This window comes from Physeter macrocephalus, chromosome 15 (assembly GCF_002837175.3).
Source record: "Physeter macrocephalus isolate SW-GA chromosome 15, ASM283717v5, whole genome shotgun sequence".
Classification (NCBI taxonomy): Eukaryota; Metazoa; Chordata; class Mammalia; order Artiodactyla; family Physeteridae; genus Physeter; species Physeter macrocephalus.
This window is the reverse complement of record NC_041228.1, coordinates 56836828-56864722: the sequence shown is the minus strand read 5'-3', so window position 1 is coordinate 56864722 and position 27895 is coordinate 56836828. Positions and strand designations below refer to the sequence as shown.

Sequence of the window (27895 nt, the reverse complement as noted above, 5' to 3'; positions counted from 1 at the left end):
AGTTAATCACTCAAGTACAGATTTTACTTTCCAAATTTTTTTCCAGGCTCTGCCTCTCTACCTCTCCCCCCGTTATTATCTCTCTTACCTAATTAAGGTCCTTGTTTCTTGGCAAGTGCAGTGTGTTGTACTATGAACAATAGATTCCCCTGGTCACAGTATCTCTAGTCTTCATCCCCTGATAATTATCCTCCACTTTGCTGCCATAGTCATCTCTATCTGCTAATTCAATCAGATCACTACTTCTAAAGCTCTGTAGGCACCTATAGCAGTGGTTAATCTTTTGCAGGATTTGAATCTCTTGATAATCTGATGCAACTTATAGACACTTAGCTCCAAAAACATTCATAAGAGCATATTTGCATTTCTTGGGCTTTTTTGGGATCACCTAGAAGTTCTTTCATAAATCTAGAATTGTGAGGATCTGTAGACCATCTTGGTTCTTTTTCTCATGCCATCTCATTTGCTTAGAGTGCTCATCCTACCATTCTACTCTTGCATCCTTTAAGGCTCAGCTCAGCTCCTTCTTTCAAAAAGCATCTCCTCCCCCACCTCCAAAAAAACTGGATTAGATACACTTCCTATCTGCTCTCATAATATGCTTGTTATACTCTTCAATACCTTAAGAATCTTGCTCAGTAGTGATAACTTCAGGTTGGGAACTAATTCATTTTGGGTCTGCAGTGTACAACCTGTCTAAAGTAGGCATTCACTTAATGCTTATTAAATAAGTGAGTAAAGTCAGGATTTTTCATGCTTTTAGCAGCTTTTTCTCTGAGTAAAATATTTACTATATTTTTTGGCCTCTCTGGAAATAAATTTGAAGATAATAAGCTGTGAGGATTTTAACCAAATGTATACTTTTCTATATTTTCTTAATTTTGGAAAAATTAATTAAGGTGTCTTCCAGATCTAAAATTATCATTTTACATATGGGCATCTTCACAAATAAAATAACAGAAGACTTTTCATATTTATAGATTCTCTGGTATAGCAAATTGTCTGATTTTTGAAGTCTGTCCATTTCCTTAAAATCTCCTTGTTTATCTAGTTTAGACTAATGTCTGGGCTAAGTCGTGTTTTCCTTTTCGGAAAAGGGAATAGAAAATTTTCCAACTGGTCTTTAAAAAGACTAGTTTTGGAAATATTTAAACCTTTTTATCAGTATATTTTTACTTATCAGTGATATCATGTTTATCAATATACTGAGAATAGACATAGAATGTTAAAGAAAGAACTAGAGAGACAGATGACTTCTCGGATCTATTATGATTTTTGTCTTTAGTACTAGGAATTTATTTGGTTCAGCAAATAATATTGGCAGTTTATTTTAGTGCTTATTTTGCTCCGTTTTACCCATATCCTCACATAATACTCCCGCTTGTTGAATACATATACTCTTGACTTGTAAACCCTTCATTGTGAAGAGCATGTTTAATAGGTGCTACAAAAACATGGCATAGTGCTCTGATCAATACTGAAGGAGAAAACAGCTAGTGTTGCTTGTAAAAACAGGTAACATTACATGTTCTTGCACAATAGTAATGAGAAAAAATAGTGGTTGAATAGCGTGTTTGGTTTTGTATAGTTTGTGTCAAAAATGGAATGGGCAAATATTTTGGTGGATAGACTTTTGTCTAAGTTATTTTTAAAAATTAGGGCATTTGGGCTTCCCTGGTGGCGCAGTGGTTGAGAATCCGCCTGCCGATGCAGGGGATACGGGTTCGTGCCCCGGTCCGGGAAGATCCCACATGCCGCGGAGCGGCTGGGCCGGTGAGCCATGGCAGCTGAGCCTGCGCGTCCGGAGCCTGTGCACCGCAACGGGAGAGGCCACAACAGTGAGAGGTCCGCGTACCACACACACACACAAAAAAAAAAAAAAAAAAAAAAAAAAAAAATTAGGACATTTGGTCTGATAATGGCAGAGAATTACAGAAATTAGGACTGGCCCAGAAAATTCAGAACACAGTGACCATGGCCTAAAATAACTGCTATGACGTAGCCACCTCCTTTTTAAAGTGTTTTGAACTGCTTGGTGTATAAACTTTAGGCACTTCTTGACTTGTAAATGCTAATTCACTACTTCCACAGACTCTTCATGATGTGCTGCTAAATTTTGATCAGTGCTTAAAATTTTTGCTTCTTCCAAGTATTCATACTGTTACTACAATACCTGTTAGAACTTAGAACCGAATGAGCTTTGCTGGGCAGGTATAGCATGCATAGCAAAGCTTAGTTTTAGGCTTGCATCAAAGAAAGATGCAGTTTGGAAATTTGCTGAAGTGAATAGAGAGCATAAGCAAATTAGTAAAAAGTCTTTTAGTAAAATTAAACAGTATGATGCTTCTGTAGAAAATTATACTACAGCAGTAGCTATTTTAGATATTTTTAGTATTGGTTTAGTTCTTTATATATTCATACAAGTCCTAAACATTTCCCATCCCCTTTGCTAAATAGTTTGAAACTTCACAACATACTGGTTTATGTGCAAGATCTAAAAGTTAAAATGTCTTTTTTACCTCACTTCCTTTCCTCCAGTCCCTCAAAGCAAACATTTGTGACTTAATCATGAATTACTTGATTACTTTACTCCAACTGTGGCTGTTAGCAAGTTTTGCTTAGGATTGGGTGTTTCAGTAGGAGAATAAAGCCAATTTAGAATATTTTGGTCTGACAGAGCAAGAATGTGGGGGTGGGGTTAGAGTATAAGTATGCAGTATAAGTGTGCAGTATAAAAGTATGAGGTATAAGTATGCAGTATAAGTGTGCAGTATAAGTATGCAATATAAAAGTATGAAGTATAAGTATGCAGTGTAAGTATGAGGTATAAGTATGCAGTATAAGTATGCAGTATAAAAGTATGAAGTATAAGTATGAAGTATGAGTATGCAGTATAAGTATGCAGTAAGTATAAGTATGAAGTATAAGTATGCAGTTGAGGCGCTGGGAAGTGATAGGGATGCTGTCAAGGGTCAGTTGGAAATGCAAAGGAAATTCTCCACTTTCTGCGCTTCATTCTGTAGTGATCGTGTACTCCAGATTTGCAGGGTTATCTGTAATGTTTCATTATTGTGAAATACTGAAGTGTCCCGGAATTCTAGTGTTTTGGTTCTTTCAGTTGACTTCTCATACCTGGAAGCAGCACGAAAATTCTTAGATTATGTGATCTGGTTTAGTTTCAGAGAATTGGGATTGTTATATGCATGACCCCCTGGGTTCAGGACTCAGAATGAAACCTGTTATTTTTGTAATTTAGCCCTACCCATGATGGGGTTAAATGGAGATGTGGGATTGCTTCAGGAATCTCACCACCATTTAAAATACTCAATGAGAAATATTTTGCAGTCCTAACAGCTTTGTTCCCTACACCCTTTCTTCCCCTAATTCCTCCTTCACTCTTTTCCTCTCCAAGCATATCAGTCCTCCCAGCATGTATCTTTTCCGTGTTTTTCCCAGGCTCATATACTCATAGATCTGTATATATGTATCTCATTATTTTATAGTAATGACCTGTATTTAAGTTAATATTTTGTGCCAAAGAAAGTGATGAATCTTTAGCACTTAAATAAGGTCAGCATTGTCAGTTATCTTTTCTACTAGAAATGTCTAAGCACTTTTTTTTGCTGGAAAACAATTATTACTTCAGTTATCTAGGAAAGTTATTGAGCAAGGTGCTGAGAGAATAGACACCTGCCTTATTTAGGGAGCTTACCCACCTAGTCACTCTGTGAGTAAAGTCCTGAAGTTCTTAATTAGAAACATCTGTAGTACTTACTGCTTTCTAGTTTAAGAAGGCATGGTGACTTGCCCAAGGACACACACTTTTAATAACTAGCATAGGCACCATTCCAAATCTAGATCACACTCCTTTATTTTTTCTGTTGATATCACGTTATTTTATAGGAAATTACCATAGCTTTAGTGATGCTAAAATGAACTGTAATGAGTACTTATAAGATTGCTAAGAGGGAAGATTATAAACATTAAGAATTTTGAGTTCAGGAATTTTACCTGATGGATAGTATTTATGATCCTAAAGAGATAAGTCACTTTGAAAATTGATTGGGAAATTATATACTTGGTTATTCCTATAGTTTGAAGCACATTTTTTATTAGCGTCTTAACTTTATCATTAGTTAGATTTAATTAACTTTAGGTCAACTTTGTTGACCTAAACTATTTGACTCAATGTTTGCCAAGAGTTTTACGTATTTATTATTTTATTTATTTATTTTTTTGTCTGCGTTGGGTCTTCGTTTCTGTGCTCGGTCTTTCTCTAGTTGCATCGAGCAGGGGCTTCTCTTCGTTGTGGTGCGCTGGCTTCTCATTGTGGTGGCTTCTCGTAGTGGAGCACAAGCTTTAGGTGCGCTGGCTTCAGTAGTTGCGGCACACGGGCTTCAGTAGTTGTGGCTCATGGGTTCAGTAGTTGCGCACAGGCTTTGTTGCTCCGTGGCATGTGGGATCTTCCCGGACCAGGGCTCAAACCTGCACTGGCAGGCGGATTCTTAACCACTGAGCCACCAGGGAGGTCCCTTAAATAATTCTTAATCCATGTCTTCAGCTATATTTGAAAAGATAGCATGATATGTGATACATATTTTTAAATGAAATTCTGCTGATCCTCAGGATGTTTCTTTCTTTTTTTTTTTTTATGATAACAGTGGCTTGCAGCAAGCTAAGCTGTTCACTCCTTTCCTCTCAGTATTAGTTATCTCAGTATCTCACTTCAGTCTCAATATGTAATGATTACTAACAAATTAGTGTATTTGATAGTGCTTTTTAAAAAGTTACTGATAATGATTTGTTGTCTTTGGTCTGATGGCTTTAAAAAGTAAATAAAATTTAATATTAATGTTTTCCATCTATTACAGGAGTCAGAAATAGCATCAGAGGAGGGGTACTGTGACTTTAATAGTAGGCCAAATGAGAACTCTTATTGCTATCAACTTCTTCGACAACTAAATGAACAGAGGAAGAAAGGTATTCTTTGTGATGTCAGCATTGTGGTGAGCGGAAAAATCTTTAAAGCTCATAAGAACATCCTGGTTGCAGGCAGCCGTTTCTTTAAGACTTTATATTGCTTTTCAAACAAAGAAAGCCCTAACCAAAACAATACTACCCATTTAGATATTGCTGCAGTTCAAGGTTTTTCAGTCATCTTGGACTTCTTGTATTCTGGTAACCTGGTGCTCACAAGCCAAAATGCCATTGAAGTAATGACAGTGGCCAGCTATCTTCAAATGAGTGAAGTTGTTCAAACTTGCCGAAATTTCATTAAAGATGCCTTAAATATAAGCATTAAATCAGAAGCTCCAGAGTCTGTAGTTGTGGACTATAATAATAGAAAACCAGTTAACAGAGATGGCCTGTCTTCATCACGGGATCAAAAAATTGCCAGTTTTTGGGCAACACGGAATCTTACCAATTTGGCAAGTAATGTAAAAATTGAAAATGATGGTTGTAATGTCGACGAGGGCCAAATAGAAAACTACCAAATGAATGACAGTAGTTGGGTCCAGGATGGTTCACCTGAATTGACAGAAAATGAGTCTCAAGGTCAAACAAAAGTGTTTATTTGGAATAATATGGGCTCCCAGGGAATTCAAGAGACTGGCAAAACAAGGAGGAAAACCCAAGCTACGAAGAGATTTATTTATAATATACCACCTAATAATGAAACAAATTTAGAAGATTGCTCAGTGATGCAGCCACCTGTTGCCTATCCAGAAGAAGATTTGTCATTCATCAAGGAAGAACCAGGTAAATATTGTATATACAAAGGTATTTCAGTTTTCATTCTAATTCTGGTTGGATATAATCTTGTGTGTATTCTTAAAGTATTTTTTTTCATTATAAAAGGAATACACATAAGTAATACTAAAATTTGAGTCTTTACAATAGAAGGGAGAAAATCACTCAAACAAGCACATGTTATATCTTACATAATCTTATACTAAATGTAAGTTTTGGCATGTCTTAGTTTTATCTCTAACATGTAGATGTGAGTTTCTCAAAGGTTGTGTTAAGTATAGGAATTTGCCCATATTTTACGGAATGTGGACTCCGTGTATAGTTCTTTGACTTTCCTGATCTTTAGCCTCTGATCACTTTTTGTACCCAGTACTGGAAAAGATAAAATCTTCTAGTTGTAATGTGTGATCAATTTGTCATTTCAGGACATTTTTGAGATCTAGTTAACATTCTTTACTCTCACTTTTCTTCGTAAACATATAATTGTTTTATAGAAGTTTGCAAATGTTAATGCGATTATTCTACTTTGTTTAAAGCTACTGTTCTGTGCTCCGCATAAATCTTTCAGAAGCTGGAATATTTTAAGTTTGTCCCACTATTACCTCATTTTCATTCTCATTTACATTAGTTAAGTAAGAGAGAGGCCTCTGAGACCTTTCTCCTCAATATATTCCCAAAGGAATATATATAAGAACCTCAGCATATCACATTTGTAGTGTGGGTTTTTAAAAAAATGGAGTGGGGGACCATTGTTGAAGAGTGAAAATAGATTTGAAATTTTTCTTTACGTTTAATTCGATTGTCTGTGTTTAACTTATTTGAAGAAGTAGCCCAGTGGGTTTGAGATTTTCCTATGTGGACCCCAGACTTGTCTACTACTGTCATATACGATTTAGTGCTTTTGTTGCTTCAGAGCTCTGTAACTGTTCAGTGTCTGATTTACGTGATGGTGATCATCTGGGGATGGAGTACTTTCTGTTAAAGAGAATCATTGTTGTTCGTTCCCATAGGGCAAAATGCCATAATCCTGTGAAATGGTTCCTCTGGCTGTTTAGGTTTGGGTTTAATTTTCATTGGTAGAAATTTTTAATCATGTGAAAATCAGTATGCATGTGTAATGAATACTATTTGCTGATCTTTCCCCTCCTACTTATCAAGTCCTTAGCAATAAAACCCCAGAGGTAGTTTCTTTAAAGTATTAATGGTAAATAGACTTTCTTAGCAGCACTTTATGTTTTTGTCTTAATTTTTAATGTAGAAGACCTTGAAGCAGTTCTCAGAATTAGAGCTACATTGTCTTTTTCTGCATGAATTAATCATTTAGTAGTATGGTGGGAACCCTGTAGTGGTTTTTTTTAAATTTATATAGATAACATGCAATATAAGGTGTTAGCAGATTTTTTTGTACCGTAGTTGATTGACAAAACTAATTAGAGCTAACCGCATTCTTAAAATTAATGCCACACATAATTGGCCTGATTCAAAGAGAAGAAAAGCAGTAATTTGAACCACAGTGCATACTTTCAAAAATAACATTGCTAGTGATTATCTTAGCAAGCACCCCTAGCTGTATCAATGGACTAGGTCTATCATAAATTAATTTTTGGTAGTCTAGTGTGCTTTTAACTTATCTCTAATATCTTATAAATGAAAATTCTGTTTTGTCATTGATATCACATTAGTATCTGATGAACCTTGCTTAACTCACAAGTTTGGTTGTATCAGTGATGTGCTACATTCCAGCTGTTAAAACTTTTCACAACTTTTTAGTGCCTCTGAATCCACCTTCATTCAGTGGCAGAAAATGGGTCCTGTAAGAGCTAGAACATAATATGATACAGAGCCAGAGGCTGGCAAATTTTTTACTGTAAAGGGCTAAGCAGTAAATATTTTTGGGTTCATTGGTCATAAAGTCAGTTACTTAAGTCTGTCATTGTAGCATGAAAGCAGTCACAGACAGTATGTAAACAAATGAACATGGGTGTGTTCCAGTGTTGCCAACTTTTGGTATAGAGCAGTGGGTCTTAATCATGGCTGCATGTTGGCATTACTTGGGAACTTTACAGGCCATCATGATTCTTGGATCTCTCTGCTAGGGATATAGATTTAATTGGTCTGGGATGTGGCCTGGTTGTTGAAACTTTTTATAAACTCTGCAGGTGATTGTGTTGTGAACCAAGGTTGAAATCCGCTGTTGTAGAGGAAAGAGCCCAAATTGAATCAGGATTGGGAAGTGAGCTCTGCCACTTACTATGTTACCATAATCAAATTAAGCTAAACTCGTGCCCTCCGTTTTCTCTTCTTTAGACTATGTTATTTATTTTATAGGGTTATTATGAAAAATGACAAATATAAAAACATAGCTGACATGGTCATCTTAGTCCCCCTTAAAGACTATTGAGATTATTTAAAATCAGTTTTCCAGTGCAGTGTACTTTCTACCAAATTCTAGATAGGTGGTCTTATAGCCTCAGCCTGACCTTTTGTTTTAATACTTAGAATACAATACTTTTTGAAGCAGCCTGTTCCAGGGTAGAATGAATATCATTATTAGGAAGTTACTTTATATTGAGCTAAAATTTGCTTCTTTAACTTCCTAATTCTGCCATTTTAGTAGTATAATCTGAGCCTAACCTGTAATCTCTCTAATCAACCTGATAACCCTTTAGATATTAACATTTGAAAAATTCCCCTGAAGTCCCCTTCTTCTAGGCTAAGTGCTGTACCTCCCACCTTGTGAACTCCAAACCCTTTTACACCCTTCTTAACGGTCATAGACAGTTTGTTTCACCCTGAAAATTTGGTGCACAGAATTGACTAGAACTCTCCAGGCAAATTCTGACCAGTAAAGAACACAGTGGGTCTGTATTTACGAAGGTTAAGGCCTTTCTCAAGGTCATGCAGTTAGTAAAAATAGAGGCAGGTTCCATGTTTAGGACTGTCTGGCATTAAAACCTTGGCAGTTAATAAACTAGTGACCCAGTCTTTTAAAAAATGAGGCCCATTTAAAACTTGTAACATTTTAATGAATTCCACATTAATGGTTATACTTTTTTCATTTTCACTTATTGAAAAAATAGTGAAATTTTTCAGTGAAATAAATGCTTTTAAACGTACTTAAAATTCTATACCTAAACATCTGAAAAATCGTGGTGAATTATCCATTTAGTCTATAAGCAGTGCTTGGAATATTTGGATTTGTGGGTCTCTTGCAGGAACTGTGACTTCCCAGATTCTTAAGCCTACTGTTTGTAAGTCAAAGCTCTAAATAATGTTGTCTTCTTGTCATATAGTGTTGAAGGTGGTATTTGGATGCCTCATAAAGAAACATAATTGAGATATTGAGATAGGAAGGTTTATCAGGGATTGTATTCAGATGGTATTTTTTTAATCTTAAAGAAGCTAGTATATCTATTATTTGACTCACTACTGGGATTCCCTTCAAATCATTTTTGATATATGAAGATATTTGGAAGTGGAACTCAGGAAAAGTTAGAAACTTCTGTCTTTTTTACTGTCTTATTGGGGTTTATGGGATAATTAAAAGTGTTAGGAAAAACAATTCTGGGTAATAAAATAGGAAAAAAAGGAGTCGTTTAATGAGTTCCTTTGATAATGTAAAAATTTCAAAACCTCATCTTCCTGATTTACAGCCAGAAGACAAATTTCAGCCAAATAAAGTACACGTAAATCTAAGATTAGAAATTAAATTGTAGGGGCAAAAATAACTAATGCCTACATTATTTTATAGTGTGTTCATCTGTACTGTTAGAACAAGTCAGTTGTGTTAATCCCATTTTTGATCTACTCTGGATTCATGGAACATTGGGTTTTCTGAATCTGTATTTTTGTATTATTTGTGCCAGTCACACTGGCAAGTTGCCCCCATTGTAAATAACTGTACTCTGCATGTAATACATTTTATATATGCATGCAGTACATACCTCATTTTGAACAAAGATTTTTAATGACTGACAAGAAACAAATTATCAAAATACAAATAAAATTTAGCAGTAAAGAAGTGTGCTAGCCAAGGGTGTTAATATGGTTAGCCTAATTAAAATTGCTTTTTCTTGGTTCTAAGATGATAAGAAACCCTTCAAAGTGAGGAAACGTACCAGTTCTGTGGGATGACAAACTTTTCTGGTACTGAATTCTGAAAGGAATTTCTCCAGTGGGGTTTTGTATAGTTGACACCAAGTAGTATAATCGACAATTTCCTCAAAAGCATTTTTTAGTAAATGCAACAGTAGATTATATAATTAATTTTTATCTAATAAAAGCTGGTAAAATTTCATCTAGATAATTGAATTTTTCATGATGCCGTACAAATACTCAGATGCAAGGTGGTTTTAGTTGATCAAAGGATATAATTTAGGGTTCTTTAAAACAGTCTAAAAGTTCCTTTCTCTCATCTGTACTTTGGATGGGAAAACAGCTTTGTGGCATTTGTGAATTTTTATTAATTCCTACAAGTAGAGTTGAATTCAGGTTTAAGCTTTAACATCTTTAATTTGTGTAATTGTCTTTTGGTTAAAAAGCATTTAATTCGAGTATTTAGAAAACAACTTTGAGAAAAGAATGCTCAAATTATATATCTTTAAGATATCCTAATGAGTCATACTTGAAGTAGTGAATTACCAGCACTTATGCCCTTCTATATTTGGGGTGATACTTGATACACGGCATCACTTTCAGATGTTGCAGAATCTTGAAATGCTTTCTTAAATGATCTTTTTTTAAATTTAAACATTTTTACAACTTTGAAAATTGGCCATCCGATTTGAGATTTTCCAGTATTTTGGCCATGACATATAAAGTTATTGTATGAACTACTTAAAATGTTTCCGCTTAACTTGGCTTGAGTTTATCACACATAATGTCTCTAATTAGAAGGAAAGAAAATTTCATAATTATGAAATCTTGGAGGCTATAAATCAAAGCTTTTAAAAATCATTTTGGCAACAAAACCTGATAATCAATTGGCAGCAAAACCACCTATTTATATTTTTTACTTATTTCCTAAAATGTGAATATCAATATGTTTTGTTGCAGAAATACCGTTTTGATTACAGGTTGCTACCCTACGTCCACTGGGGGTGTTGTAGTTATTACTTGCCTAAGATCTGAAAATTTATGCATTGTACATCTTACCCCAGGTGTTTTACATAACAGGTTTATGGACCTGGATTAGTTTTTTCTTCTTAAGGGATTCCAGATGTACTGCTCTACGTTGCAGGCATCCTTTTGGTTGAGTATGTTACAAAGAATGGAACTACAAGTGATTTAAAGTCATTTTTCTCTAGAAACTGTTATATTTGAGTATTAAATGGTAGTTTGAAGGTCTGATGCTCATTTTAAAAAATGAATGTCCACCACTAGCTAATGGACTGCAAAATATACTAATATATGGCTCCTCAATATTTAATCTTAAAAGGATGATAATAGGTAACTATATGGTAATAGGAATATTCTGCCATCTTTTTTTTCCTTCTCCTTTACTTTCCTCTGCCTAGTGTTCCTTTCCCTTTCCTGTCTGCTGTATCTGATCCAAGAGATGGCTACACTAATGATCATTCTCTTCAAGTTATAAGCCTTAAAGAAATAGAATTTGTGTGGCCAGACTAAAGCTGTGTGTTGAAGAAGCCTTGTGTGGATCAGTTATAAAAGCATTTTTGTGACTTCTATCTGTTGATGGTATTAAGTTGTCTAAACCCTGTGTCAACCCCTGAAAATTTTTGTAAGACTAAATTTTTTATTTCTGATATAGCTTTAATATTCTGGGGTGACCAGAACTTTTATGTTATAACCACATATTATTACTTTTCTGAGACTCCAAAATAGCTTTCCACATCATAAGAGGAAATTTGGTAATAAAATTTTTATTTAAATCCACAAAAAACTGAGCAACAGGTCAGGTGATATTGCTCTCAAGATTGAGAACTTGTTCATATACCAGTGCAGTGTGATAAATGTGCAGTTCAACATACCAGTGCCGTGTGATAAATGTTAAAATCAGAAGTATGGCAGAGGGTGCAATGGGGGAGGTTCCTGACTGCTCATAAGAGTTGGAGAAAGCTTCATAGCGTTGGATCTTGTATTGTATAGGAGTTTGCCAGGAGAAGGGTGCAAGGTGGCAAGAAATTGGAGTAAGTGGGTGAAGGAATAGAAAGGGGAGTGTCGTAGGGGTAGATGAGGTTGGGTCGAACGTTAGGGCCAGATTGTAATTCTCTGTTTGACATGGTAATAAATTGTGAATTTTATTTTACAGTCTCTGAGGCAGTGAGAGGTTTTAAATTAGAGATCCAAGCTGTATATATTTGCCTTTAACACAAAGGCATTTGGAGGGTGTTGTTCATAAATTGGAGTGGGGAGTGTCCCGAGGAGACCTGTTAAGGCCCAGTCATGGAAGAAATAACAGCCTTGTTTGAATAGAAGCAAAGAAGAAACAGTAGAGCCTAGTCTGTCATTTGAATCATCGAGTTTGGGGGAGAAGGGAAACTGCTATTTGTTGAGTCTCTAGGCTGCTATAGAACTGTCAAGAGTGCTTTGTATAATTCATTTGCAACTGAATTTACTCTCCACTGAAAGGGAAAAAAAACTCGAACACAGTGAATGAAGAGAAAAAAATCTATAACTGTTTATGAAAAAAAAAATCAGACTTAGTTCTCTGAAACTGTCTTCAGAGAAGAGAAATTTGTTGCTAGTTTATATTTACGTGAAAACAAAAGTTGAATAGACCTTACTGAGTTTTCGTAGGATGGAATTGTAGTTATTTCTAGAACCTTGATTTCTGATGTCCTCTCTCATATTTCATTCTTTTCAAGAATATTTGTGTTTGAAGAAAATCTGGATTAGTCTGCACCTGCCTTATGTTTAAAGTTTTGAGAACCAAAAGCAAACGGTCAGAGACCTCCTTCCCAACATAGCTTTGTTTACCACTTACAGGCAGGTGCTGTACTAAGCACCAGATGCTTTGGAAGTGATGCTAGCCCAATGTGGTCCAAGAGAAACCTATAGCCACATGCACCAAGATTAAACTCATTTAAGGACATCATGATTTATGTTGCACTTTATAATTTATGCAATATTTTTATTTACTAATGTTATTTTTCATAGCAACTTTGTGCAGTGGGTAAATATTGCTACTCTTTCCTTGTGAAGAAAGTCAAGTTATGATTGTTATAAATTTGGGAGAAGGAAGAGACTGAGATTTATACCATTCTTTTTCATCTCATTCTCTTTGCATTGCTTGGTAATCAGGTTTTTAAAAAACACATGAATAAGATGTCATTTTTTTAAAGAATGCAATACATGGTTAATCAGAGAAGTATAAAAAAGTGCATTCTAAGGAGGAAGTTGCTTTGAAGATAGACAAAAATGTATTACTTAAAGAACAATGACAGCTAATAACTAGGTACACGTAAGATTTTGGAGGTGCTTTTATTAAATAAAGAGGTTAATAAAGTGAAGGCTGGTTTGGCACAGAGTGTAGGTAGGTTTGTTTTTGTTCATTTAGCAGTAGATATCAAGTATCACTAGGAAAGTAAGTTTAAGATGTTTATACTTCTGCACTCTCATTTCCAACATTGCAGATTGTACTTTTTTTTTTTTTTAATTGCCTGGTTAGTGCCAGGTTTCGTACTCATGTTGTCAGGAGGCAGTGTAATACAGTTAACAAACAGTGCAGCACTCTGCACTAGCTTTAGTTTCCTCTTAAAGGTTGAGAATAAGAATATTCTTAACTGTATAAATATGTAGTGAAATTTAAATGAGATTGCATATACAAAAGGACTTTATGCATAAAACCTGGTTTTTTTTTCTCTTAGGGAGGGGGTCATCAGCTATTCACTGAAGAAAATACGTTTGTAAAAATAGAAGAAATTGCACGTGGCTTAGCATTTAGCTCTGATTATTTGAAGGGTATTACATAGTGTACATTTACCTCCTATTATCTTATAAAACTAATGTTTTGATAGCTCTTCAAAAAAGGTCTTTTGTTGTTTGCAAAGAGGTCTCAGCCCTTTTTCCTAAGTTTACATTAAGAGAAAGATTTCCATAGGAAGGTCATGAATGTCACAAAAGCAAAGTATATTAGAGTTTATTTTTTAATCCTATACTTTTTTGAGAAAAAGATGATGACCAAGAGTTCCTGGTGAAGCAGAATATATATATATATATATATATATATATATATACACACATATTTATATATATATATATATATATTTATTTATTTATTTATTTATTTTTGGCTGCATTGGGTCTTCATTGCAGCGCGTGGGCTTCTCATTGCAGTGGCTTCTCTTGTTGCAGAGCACAGGCTCTAGGCGCGCGGGCTTCAGTAGTTGTGGCTTACGGGCTCTAGAGCACAGGCTCAGTAGTTGTGGTTCATGGGCTTAGTTGCTCGGCGGCATGTGGGAAGAGGAGGCATGTGGGATCTTCCCGGACCAGGGCTCAAACCCGTGTCCCCTGCATTGGCAGGTGGAGTCTTAACCACTGCACCATCAGGGAAGTCCCAGAATATATTCTTGTATCAAGTGATTGGTTGGTTGCCTGGCTTCTATCTTACTCACATCAACTCAACTGATTAAAAATAAGTTGCTAGGTGGGTTGGCTGATTTCAGATAAGGTACAGCAGTGATATGACGTATTGATTCCTAAGTTAAGCGTGGTTTTTGAAAGCTGTTGTCAACCTGGACTTTTTGAAAGCTGTTGTCAACCTGGACGAGCTCATCTGTTTTAAGATTTATTTTTGGTATCAAGAACCAAGTAGTTGGTACCTTTCAAATGGGTTTTAACATCTGTAGTATGGATATGATTTTGTTATTGTACACAGAAAGAATACATTTGCCATCTATTAAGTTATTAGGTTGAGGTATTCTGTATTAGTGTCCATGTAGCATTAAAGATCACAAATTAAATCCTAATACTTGAAAGCCTTGAACAAATCACTATAGAATATTACGTAAATAGAAACACCCTGTATTTACAAACCTGCTTGGCAGAATTTTAAGAAGTGCCCTTGGAACAGACTGTACACTTTAGAATAATGACTTTTTTCAAAAGATGCTGGGAAAAGTAACATTTTTAAAATAATGATTTAAATTTTATTTTTTGATTATTGAAATACATTTAACTTTTCATAGGAAAGCAAAGCCACTAAATTTCAATTAATTAATTTTCAGTTAATCGATGTTTTAGTGTTATTATATACCAGAAAACTGAGAAATTGTTTTTTGTTGTTGTTGTTTTTCTGCACCACGAGGCTTTCAGGATCTTAGTTCACTGACCAGAGATTAAACCCAAGCCACGGCAGTGAAATTGCTGGATCCTAACTACTGGACTGCCAGGGAACTCTGGAGAAATTATTCTTCATAAGTTTAAATTAGTAACACAGGTTGCAAAGGGCAGACTACTCAAGCCAACATTTAACAACATTTGTTGAAAAGCCTTTTTATTTGTCATGCATTGTGATAAATACTGGGAAAATAAAATCTAGATAGTATCCCTGCTCTCAAGGAACGGGAAAGGAGTCTGTGTCTATTTACTGTTCCTTCTGACTTCCAACCCATTTACTCTAGGCAGTAACCTCACATTCTACTGTTCTAAGTTACAGAGAAAATAAAAGCCAATAGACATTTAGTCTTTAAGTGCCTGTCTTCAAACTTCTCCCTGTATATACTGATTGTCTTAACGCTTCTGGATCCCAGACTTCTTAGGAATCTTACAAAATTGATAATTCCTTCTTTTTGCAGTATTTCTTCAGTGTCTTCTCCCTTTCTTGGTGACTTATTCCTTTTAGTATTTAAACATGTTTGTTTATTCCATCTTAAAAAAAACCCCAAACTCTTACCCTATGTCTCTCTCTTGCCCTTTACAGCCACATTTCTCAGATTGTCTATATTGTATCTCTAATTATCTTCCATTCACAGCACAGGCCACTCTCACTGTTTCTACTTACCAGCTGATCCACCAGTACCACTCTAAGATCACCAGGTGACCTCCAAGGTGCTCAGTATTTATTGAATGAAATGAAAGTAACGCATACTTCAGTCTCCATCTTGAATTCTTGGTAGTATAGGATGGTGACACCAAAGATGAGTCTTGAATGGGAGGTAGAGGAGAGATTGCCTATTAAAAGTGGCATTTGAAAAATGTCTTCTGAGACTTTGATTTGAGGAGTAGATAGTACCAGTGGGATGATGCTAGATTCATAAATAGAAACCTGAATATTAGGACCTTGTATTCTAAATTAAGGAGTTTGAAGATTATCCTAAAAACTGGTGAATTGATTTTAAGTAAAGAAGCAACATGTTTTATGTTGTCGGAAGATCTTTCTGGCAATGTTGTGGGAAATGAAGAGTGAGCACTGTATTTTGCAGCAAGGAGACCAAGAAACTGTTGAAGTAATTCACTAACTAATCCAGGAGAATAATGATGAGTGCCTGAATTAAGGCAGCAGTAGAGAAAAAGAAGAGATGGAACAGATTCAAGGGAAGTAACAGATTGGAACCAAAAGTACTATCTCATTAGTATGCCCTTTATGCTGCTTTTCCATATTTCAAGATTAACTCTTGGGAATTACCTCTTCTCTGAAGTCTTCCTTTACTAATCTAGTATTAATTGGTCTTTTCCACTTCTGAACCAGTACAGAAACAATGTTTTATACCTTTAGTGCTTAATACTTGCAGTAGCAGCTATATTTTGGGTATCAGACACCATAATTTTAACACTTGGCTTGCATTAACTAATTAAATTTCTTTATCAAATCTATGATATAGGTAGATGTATATGAGGAAACTGAGGCACATGCTTGTACAAATGGAGCCAGGCTCTAAAGCTCATTCTTAATCCAATGTGCTGGTGTTCCTGTGGAGCGTGCACTTGTTCCTGTGGTTGAAAAACATGTCTTATGTATGCTTTTGTGCCTTGTAGCATTAAGCACATAGTAGCTATTCATATTTGTGCCTTGTAGCGTTAAGCACATAGTAGCTATTGCAGATAACCTCTATTTAGTCTGCATAAGAAACAATTCCAAGAAGAGAGTGGTGTTCTGGGTGATGGCTATTGTGTGGTTGTAAATAACAGATTATTCTGTATCTCCTTTTCAGATCTGGATGGTGCTCTACTCTCAGGGCCAGATTGTGATAGGAATGTGAATACAAATTTATTGGCTGAAGCCGGCTCCAGTCAAGATGGAGGTGATGCTGGTAGGTACAATAGAATTTTAGCAGGAGTACCTTTAAGAGGATTTGAAGATTGGGAGGTATTTGTGTATGTGTTTATTAAGGACCTACTGCAGTTTCTTTTCCTTAAAGGAAAGTATTAGGTATAAACACTTTCAGTCTGCGGCACCTGTGTTGATTGTAGAATTTAGAAGCCTGGTAAATACAAATGGATAGGTATTTGTTTGTTTGAGGGAGTCATTTATTTAGAGTTGTTAAAACTTGTGGCTTGTGGCTTTCTGCTAGTGTATAGATGGAATAAGAATGGTAACTATCAGAATGGTTGACTAATGTATTTTAATTAGCTTTGATGTAAAATAATAGTGTGGTTGTTGATGACTATAGAAAACGTTAATTCTGAATAGTGATATTTATAACAACTACTTTGGGGGAAGTGCACATGAATACAAAGAATCCATGAATATTCCAAAGAATAATATAGGTAAATTAAAAAGGGAGAAAGCTTTCTTAACAGAAGAATGCCAAGCTAATAAACATAGAAGAATGATAGAATTGGAAAAACACCTATTTTTCAATGCCCACGGGAAATAATTGAAGGTCATCATTGGATAGTAAGCCACCATTGATGGGCTTATCCCATGATGACTGGGATAAGTTTGTTGTAATAGCATTTTGTTGTAAGTTTGTTGTAATAGCAGTTTACGGTTTTGGTGTAATAGCGTTTTCGCGTGGTCTCAGTATCATACCACAGGTTACTTTTATTCCCAAAGGAGAAAAGATATCTCTACAATAAAGAGATCTGATGCATATGATCATAGCCAAGTGATTAAATTTAGTCTGCCTTCTGGTATGATGCACTAGCTGGCACCATCACCTATGTCTTATAGTATACTTTCCAGAATGTTTCACTCGACTTTAATCATGAGGAGAAAAAAGGACAAATCTCTCCAAGTCCAGCACGTCCAGATTCTAAAATGTTAATACCAAGAAAGACAAGCAGAGGAGCCCCTAGGTCGAAGGAGACCAATGAGACCAACTTAAATGCATTTAGCATTATGTCAATCTTTTATTATATCATTGATCCAAAAAAAAAAAGAAAAACGAAGAGGCATTTTGGGGATAGTTGGAAAGGTGAATATGTAGTCTGGGTTAAATGATAGTCTTAACAATTTTAAAAATTCTTGGATGTGATGAAGGCACTATGGTTTATATAGGAGGAAGTTCTAAAAGATGCATGCTCTGTTTAGGGGTGAAGTGATGAAGCCTGCAAATTGTTTTCAAATAGTACACAAAGGTATGTATATGTATACATAGAGAGAAAGCACATGTGACAAAACTAACATTTGTTGAAGATACATAAAGGGATATGTGATATTCAGTGACTCAGTTTCTGTAGCTTTGGAAATGTTTATAAACAATTGATGGGGACGGGGACAACTGTGGGGGTACTTTTACAGAAAACTCTCGGGCTTTTGAATATACAGTGTGCATGAACCAAAATTAAGCCATAATTCTGAAGAAACTGCCTTAAGGTGGTTTTCTCCTAACTGTTGAAAAGAATTTACAAAGATTTCGAAGTTAGCAGTTTACAGATTAGATGCATTGAATTTTGAACACTTGTCTCTTGTACAGAAAATCACAAATAGTGCCAAGAGTACTTTATTGCACTTGCTTTCTTGTTTTAGAAATCTGGTTCAAGAATGGGTTTATTTAGTTGGGCATGTGAATTCAGATGTAAAATTTAAATTTGTGCACATAAACATATTCAGTGGAGGACGGTCCATATAATTCATTTCATTCTCAAAAAGCAAATCCTTGATTTAGGGTCCTTTCTCTTTAGGGGACATTCTAATCCATTAATGAGTATTTTGGGGAATTCCCTGGCCGTCCAGTGGTTAGGATTCTGTGCTTCCACTGCTGGGGGCATGGGTTCAATCCCTGGTCAGGGAACTAAGATATCCTGCACGTTGCATGGTGCAGCCAAACAAAAAAAGAAATAGTAGTTTTGCAACTGAGATCCCTCTTGTTACGGTTTTGACATTAAAAAAAAGGGCTTTCTTCTTAGTTTGCCATTATGGAATAATGTACCCAGAAGATTATTAAACAGTAAGCACAATTATAGAACTTAATGATCCTTCAGTTTTATGAATTGCAAAGGAAATACCTTTTTCAGTTTTCAAATGGGTGTTTTATCAGATTGTTTGAACATTAAATGTATCCTTCTTTGCAATCCAAAATAGTTACCTGAAATTTGCTGTTTGTGTGTTTACTTTTACTGTATATTTGTTTTCTAAATGCTTTGGCACAATCTTCTTGGGTGGGCAGGTACTGCCATGATACTAGTCAGTTGGTACTGCCAATTCTGGGCATTTAAATTTTGGTTTGTTTGGGTTTTGGCTTTCTTTTGTTTTTGAAGTCTCCTGTTCTTTATTTGTAACAATTGTATTTTAATTTTCTGCATCCTCTAACTCCAAAGTATCCTTTTTCTCCGTCCCACTCAAAGGCGCAATACCTTGGTTCAAGTTGCTCTTATACTTCCTAAAAGTAATTTGTACTGGTTATAAGAATTTGGAGAGATGAAAGAGGTTTGAGATGAAGCTTTCTTAATTTGAATTACCATTTTGTATTCCAGATATGGTTTTCTTGCTTGGACCATGGATGCTTTTTATTGTATCTTACTGTAGGTCTAGAGAAACATTTCAAGTGTTAAAAATCTTCAATTCTGAATCTTGAGTTATCAATTCATCACTTGTTTTAGGGCTGCTCTCTTTATTCTTATGCAGTGAATAATATTTTGTTGGATATTAGCATATCTAACATGATTTATGAGGATAGTTTTCCAAGTTTTTTTAGCAAGTAAAAAATACTACATGTTATCACTTCACTAGATACATTTATTCAACAAGTAATTGAATAGTGTATGTTTTGGACATTAGAAATACTGAGGTGAGTAACAGGCACAGTCCTTGCTCTTAGAGCTTACTTTGTTTTGTACTGATTTGGACAAGAGCTATGAATCATAAAACTCAAACTTTATGTAGAAATGTGAAACTGAAAATTGATGAACTTTCACAGGCTACTACTCCCAACCTTATCTCTGTCACACACACACATAGATATGGTGTCTCACTTTAGGATTCTGAAACTTTACCCCAAGCAGTATTACAGTTAAATTATATAATTATGGATTCAGAGAGCTTTCCTAACATTAAAAAAAAAGTGGGTGAAGGTATTCCAAGTACAAAACAATTTACAATAGTAGTAATGAATTGCAATTTTTAAATACCTTAAGACCTTCTTGTGTTGTTGGGTATTGATACTTTCAATTTTTCCTGAAGAGGGAAATCTTAAGTTCTTTTAATTTTTGAAAGAGGCAATGTATCTGGCAAGTAGATACAGGAAATTGAATTCTTAGAAAACTCATTTGGCAAGCATTCTTTTATAAAATCGTGTGTATGGGAGGAAAATTATTAAATGGCTGCACGAGTGTGCTGTGCATATATCCTAGAAAGCAGTGTTCTAGGCCAGGGAAGGAGTAAGTGCAAAGTGCAAAGGCCTTAAAGTGGGAGCCAATTTATCATGGTGGAACAGCACAGAGGCCAGTATGGTTGGAATAGAGTAACCAAGGGGGTGGTTTGGAAACAAGGGCTAGATCAGGTAAGGCTTTGTAGTATATTGGAAGTCTTTGGCTTGTACTATGAGTAAGATGGTTAGTCCCTGCTCTGATTTAGTTTTAAAAGAATCTCTGATTGCTGTGTTGAGAATGAACTCTAGGAAGGCAGCACAGTGTGAGCTGGGAGACAAGCAGATGGCTATTGAAGATAATCCAGAGGCAGCAGTTGATGGTCGATTGGAATAGGATGGCAGTAGTTATGGGGGATTCTGGATATCTTCACATTGCCAAAGGATTCCTGGATCTGAGGAATTACATACATATTCAAGATGGAATTAAATGCAGAGGAGATGATTCCTACTTTAGCTTGTCTGAAGATCCCCAGGCACAAATTCCCTAAGGCTCATTGAGTCTACTTTCCAGACTTTTATTTATTTAAGGGTGACATTAGAGAGGTGTTGATGAACCCCCAGATTCCCCATTACCTTGCACCAGTGTGTCTGAAACAACAAACACGGCTCTAATAATACAAGAACTTTACATTTGTAATTACCCTATATTTATATTCTTCATCCTTAGCCCATGCCTTCTCTACTGATAGGAGACTATCCCATTCCACAGCTGATACTGGTCTTAAGTGATAGTACAGTTAGAAACAGCAGCTATTAAAAGGGTAGTTTCATGTGGGCTCCACATACCATTAAATAGTATTTTTATTTTACTGAATTTTTTTTTCTGTGGTTGAATTGTATTTTAAACTTTAGTTTGTTTTCTATTCTAATAGCCTGCCAACCAGGATATTATAAATTGGGATAATAAGGTATGAGGCCATCTCAGTTTTAGACTAAAATATAGAGTTTTTAATTCAGCTATTTTATATTAAGCTGTTCTATCATAAAATACAGATTTTTTTTTATTCTAATAAGAGACAGATCTTAATTACTACCATCATTACATCAGGATCACTTTTCAATTGTTTTAGGTCCTTCACATGATTTCAAGTATGGCCTGATGCCTGGCCCTTCAAGCGATTTCAAGTATGGATTGCTACCAGGTACTTCAAATGATTTCAAGTATGGATTGATACCAGGTGCTTCTAACGATTTCAAGTATGGATTATTGCCTGAATCTTGGCCAAAACAAGAAACTTGGGAAAATGGCAAGTATTAGTCAAACATCTGTAGAATTCTTAATACTTTTTATCAATTAAAAGCTTCCACATTCTGGGTTCTAAAAACTCAGATAGTAGTAGCCCTGTAATAATCCCTGTTCTCAGGAATAGACAAGCTTTTGATAGCAAATTTTCTGTTTAATATATAATAAGTGCTTTTTTTTGTTTGTTTTTTAATTCTCAAAGGTGAATCATCTCTAATCATGAACAAGTTAAAATGCCCTCATTGTAGCTATGTAGCCAAATACAGACGAACACTAAAAAGGCATTTGCTCATTCATACGGGAGTCAGATCATTTAGCTGTGATATTTGTGGGAAACTGTTTACTCGCAGAGAACATGTAAAAAGACATTCCCTGGTAAGTAACTTTAAATGTAAATGATCTTTGAGATAAACTATATTTGTGTCAGTGAAGCTTAAGATATTTTAACACTATTACCTGCAAATTTAAGGAAGGTAGATTATTAAATAAATTGCTTTAAACAATGAATGTGATTTATGAACCAGTACTGAACTTCATACAGAAAGATAATGATGTATTTACTCATTGTTAAATGGGAGGTTTAATTTGAGTGGTTCAAATGTATTATATTGTTTATACTATCCTTACATTGGATTTTTCCCCCGTTCAATTAGGTGCATAAAAAGGATAAAAAATACAAATGTATGGTGTGTAAGAAGATCTTCATGTTAGCAGCCAGTGTTGGAATAAGACATGGATCTCGACGCTATGGTGTTTGTGTAGACTGTGCAGATAAATCACAACCAGGAGGGCAAGAAGGTGTAGATCAGGGACAGGATACAGATTTCCCTCGGGATGAAGAATATGAGGGGAACGGAGGTGGAGAAGCTGATGAAGAGCTGGCTGATGATGGAGAAGATCAGAATGATGCATCTCGATGGGATGAATCCGGAGATGTTTGTATGTCTCTCGATGACTAACTGACCTACTATACTCCTCAAGGATGCTGCATTTGGACATAATATGAATCAACAATTTGAACTGTTGAACTTGAAGGCTTGCAAAATATGGTACATGCTGGATGGTAGTTATGTTGCTGTGAAAACTGTAGGGTCAAAGCCTTATAGCAAAAAAAATTTTTTTTTATATTTGCACAGGACTGTACAGCAGACAACCTTGTGGTTGGATTACATGGAGTCCACACATCTTCAGTCAGTTATCAAAGTAAAAATATTTTTTATTTATAGGATATACAGTAACTATTTGGGTCCTATGGAAATATAGTACCTTTTCTTAAAAAGCTTACATTCATGTGCCACTTTAACATGAATTAAGAAAATCCATTATTAAGAGTACAGTGACAGCTGACCTAATTACTCTGTCCATCAAACCACTCAGGCTAGTTTGTACTAGTAGAGTTTTGTTTCTATTTTTATTTTTATTAATTTTATTTTTTTTAATACAGATTTTCAGTGAGGGGCCTTTTCAACCCCATTGGTTCTACTTTTCTGTATTTTCCATTTTAATTTGCTTCATAACTTAAACCAAGTCTCTTCTAGTCTAAGGTATTATTTCTCAATTTTGTGCTGATGGGCATGTTTATAAGAACTGGAGAGGTAATTTATTGGAATGAACTAACTGACTTCCTCCATTCCCCTTTTCCTTTTTGACATGAATTATACTACTTTACAAATGAAGAATGATGTTGCAAAGTACCGTGGTGAGGTTGACAAATACCACTAAAATGATTATGATTTAGAAGTAACTTTCTCCTGCTGCTCTAATCTGATAAATGGTTACTATATGACGTTTTCTGACAAGGCATTCGGTTTTGGGTATCTGTTACTTTGGCACTACTCTTGTTTGCTTCTTTTTATTTTTGCCAGTGTACTATACCTCAGTCCTATTTGAAAAGACAAATCTAATCGAAAGAAAAGTCATAGATAAAATGATTTGTTTTATAATTTATCCTCCATGTCCAGTTTTGGTTAGCTTGTTATGCAATATAAGTGAAATATCAGGTTTTTACTCCTGTGCCCTTTTTATCATTAAAATTAACACAAAAAGTGCATTCTCTTTTGTTTCATACTTACTGGGGTATTCAGTGTTTGAAGTTATAGATAATTTAGTTAATTTATTTTTCAGTTCCTCAAAGTCACTACATCTTGATATAGACTTTGTAGTAGTCACCATGATTCAACAATCTGCAAAAATCTTACAAATAAAGCATTGAGAGGCTTTACAATTTTTATTCTGATAACTAAATTCTTCAGGGTACAAGGGGGTGGTGTGTTAAGTTGAAATTGCCAGACTTACTTAGCCTGATGACAGATGAATTAGCTGATTGACTCACAGCAGCATTTCACATAATTGATATTAACATGCACAACATTTATCAGGAACATATTGTATATTATATAAGATGGAGGGATATCATATTTTCAGCTTTCTTTTAAATAGAAATTGAGTATATTTTCCTATTTTATATCAGGTAACTAAATTATGCTAGTCGTGTGGAAAAAATTGCAAAGTACACTTTGACAGACATAATCCTTTTGGTGCTCCATCCATCAAAGTTGAAAAGGTGATAGGTTTTTTAAGAGACAGGCTTTCTTATTGTCTCTGATTTCAGTAGAAAAATGGTTTAACGTTAGACACTGATGCTTCTGCTTGGATAAATCAAAGAAAGATAAAGTACAGTTACATGGTTAGATGCATCATTTGTCACCTAAACTTTATCATAGTTTCTACAAAACTGAAAAACTGACATGAATAGTTTTGGTTTGACTTTTATTTAAGACTGAAGAGTACATCTTTTTCTCAATGTTCTAGACAAATGAGTAAAATGTAATTCTGGTTGGGTCCAAAGTAGACGTTAGTTGGGCAAAGATACTATGAATGGAAAAGTATTTTAAACGTAAAATGTTCTGCTTTGTGAATATGTAAGTATAGTATAAAGATTTCTTTCATCCCATTTATCCCTCTCCTTTAAAATAAACCATAGTTTACAATTGGTAGATCTGTCTATATATAAATATATATTAAAGAGAAGAGATATATATCTAAAAATCACCTAAGTCTGCTTTATTAGATTCACTTAAGTGAACTACAGTTCACTTATTGCATAGAAACTGGACTTGGCTTTACATTCTTAATGTACTTTTACTTTTCCTTAAGATATGAATTTACTCTCTTCAAACTGAATTTTCTTTTACTACTTAAATCATTTATGTATATCTGGTAAATTATGACCAAATTTTTGTTAGATTGCATACAGTAAATTGAAATACACTCTTGGTACACTACGGGATTGTTGTGCTTTTGTTTTGGTTTTAGTTGGAAACAAGGTTTGATGTAGATGGCTTGTTACTGTTAATTTAAAATATTCTATAATTATTGTCCATTACCTTTTATGTTGTGTTGTGACAGATTTGGCTATATTTTTAGTCAACTGAAATATACTTTAAGAGTTTGTTTTTAGAAAGGTAATCCAAAGGAAAAATGTTTATACTCTTGAATATATTAGCCTCAGCCTATATAAAAATTTCGTCTTTAAAGTAAACATTTTACCAGAAACAGAATTGACAGATTTTTCTACTTGCTGACTGCCTAACTTATTTTGTTTCATGATCTCAAGGGGACTGCCTTTTCCCTTCCAGATCTTTTTTAAAAAAATAGTTTAGTACTAAGGTATACTACTGGATGTTTCTATTTTTTTAAGTATATTCTTTTTCTGACTTACAGTACAATTTCAGGAAGTTGATAGATACTAAGAACTTATGATTGGTCTCAGAGAGGTAACAATGGAATACTCAAAATTTTGTCTGTGGAGCCCTGGTGGAATTATGTGTTACGCATTTGCTGAATTTTTCTCTTGTAACTTATATTTTAAATGAAAAATATTTTAGAGCTTTTATTTAATGAAGGGGAAGAGTATAAACTGTTCATTTCCTATTCATTTTGTAGTAACAGACCCTCATAAATCAAGATCATGTATTCTTTCTTAAGAGTCTCAGAGACAGTTACTTCATACGGTCCCTGATTTTTCATTGTTATTGGCCCTCATTTTTCATATTCACTAGATATTTTGCTAAATTTTAGCACCATAGCAATTAAGAGCTAAAAAAAACATTATAGGAAGGGGAAACTGAACAGTAATGAGTAGCTTTGAAATTTGGGGGGAAAACATGAGCTGGTTTTGGTAGAGCCATCCTGATGAAGGAAGAGTGAGATGAATGAGTTAATTCATGTAAAGCGCTTAGAACACTGCCTGGTGCATAATAGGGGCATGACACATCTTAGTTGTTTAATAATACATGGAAACTAAGAGGAAAAGAAGTGGGGAAAAGGGTGGAGAATAGGGAGAAAATAGGGAATGAAAAGATTGGGGCTTAGAAATTTGTAGTAATACAGTGTGCGGTAAAAGACCTGAAGATGACTGGAGTAGTACAATAGGGGAAAGTGGGATGGAAGATGGGTCTTAAAAATCATAAAATTTAAAACCAATAAGCTTTATTTATGTTTTTAGGATGTTAACATAGGATGAAAAAGTTATTTTTCTGAATAATTCCAAAAGCTAGCATTTTTTTTTAGTGCCTGCACGTGCCATGCGCTTTACATTATCTTATCAAATTCCCTATAAGTAGGTGCTATTGTCTCCATTTTATAGAAGAGGAAAGGCTCCATTGAAATTTGCTTAATTTAATTTGACTAATGTAACACAGTTACTAAGTGGTAGAGCTGGATTTTGACCAGGTCTGATTCTGAAGCCCATGCTCTTTTTAGGGGGCTCTATTGCCCCAACTTTTGTAGGATTTTAGCTCTTTAAAGAGGTCTGTCTATGGAGACATCTTTTCCCTGTAAAACAGCTGTTAGCAATTTGAATGTCTAATCCTTCCTCCCCCAAATATCCTTAATACTCTTTCCTCCTAGTACAGCAATTGTTGTATCACATGATTATAAACAAGATACCCAACCTCAGTGTAGCACATGCTGTTAATTGGCTATAGCATTTTCATTTTTAAAAGGATGATTTTTAACTGAAGAACTAGATGTGAACCCCAGTTTTTGTGCCGTTCAGTCACCCGGATCCTTAAACTTAACTATGGTACATAATATACATGCTTAGAACTAACAGGTGTTTTTTCTTAGTCACTTTAGGATTTTAAATGGAAAGGTTTCTTTTTCTTGCTGTATCCCTACTTTCAAGTGAAGTTGAACCGTTCAAGGTAGTTTAAAATGTATTAGGGATAAGCACACTTTAAAAGATGTTTTCTAGCCCTGAATTTTAAGACATTGGGTACTTAAAATTTGGAATATGCTGGCTATTGAGAACAAAATTTTGGGTTTAGGAGAGGGGATGGTTGAGGCCATTATGAAATGGGAGAATCAGCATTTTAAACACTGTAAACATAAAAGAACACTTTCTTCTGCCTGCTGTTTGTAAAAGCTCTTTGGGAAGATCTTTTACGAAGACCAATTTTTTAATGTAATTTACCTACCTAGTATAAGTGTCCTAAGACATGTATGTAAACTTCCACAACTGTTTTGTCTGTGTATTTAGAAAATACACAAGAATCTTTATCAAACCTAAAAATATAAACTTGTGAGCACTGAACTGCTTCTGGCTTTGTGAATTTTGTTGACTCTGACATTTAATTCAGATTTCTTTGCTTTTAACATATACTAATTTAGACTAATTGGGGTCGGGAACACCTTTGTAAAATTTGACTTATGTATAATTCAGATACCTTTGTACTTAAGGTTTACAAGTTTGAATTGTAGAATATTAAGGGTTTTTTTGTTTGTCTCTTTATGTGAAGTGCATAAAAGACCCAAACTACCTCCTAGTAATGCTTGGAGAGCTGCTTTAATTAATAGCAGTGATTTGTAATCAGCATATTGTCTTTCATCTTTATTACTTTTTTGGAATTCTCTACAGGTTGTAGAAAACATTAAAATATTCCTCCTAAAATGTACATACTTTTGGAAATGGGTTGAAAAGCAAAGGTGAACTACTTTATCTCATATTTGCTGCATACTAGTGGATTAATGGATTATAAGTAAATATATAAATTTCAAGTCTTTGAAACTTTTTAATAATACAGGAAAAACATACTTTTAAAAGGTTTTTGTGGTGGTGGTGTTAGTAATAGCCCAAAGGAAATCATAGAATGACTAGATATCCAGACTTTTAATTATTAAAGAA

General features: G+C 34.8%; 1 protein-coding gene across 1 annotated transcript in view; it reads left to right on the top strand.

Moving 5' to 3' along the window:
- ZBTB10 (zinc finger and BTB domain containing 10) overlaps positions 1-26770 on the top strand; it is a 33029-nt gene extending 6259 nt beyond the window's left edge. The window contains exons 2-6 of the mRNA XM_007118413.4: positions 4872-5760; positions 16866-16964; positions 21536-21712; positions 21911-22083; positions 22362-26770. Of these exons, the coding sequence (XP_007118475.2) occupies positions 4872-5760; positions 16866-16964; positions 21536-21712; positions 21911-22083; positions 22362-22667 (1644 nt within the window). The 3' untranslated portion in view covers positions 22668-26770. The remainder of the gene's footprint in view (positions 1-4871; positions 5761-16865; positions 16965-21535; positions 21713-21910; positions 22084-22361) is intronic.
- Positions 26771-27895: the final 1125 nt, after the last annotated feature.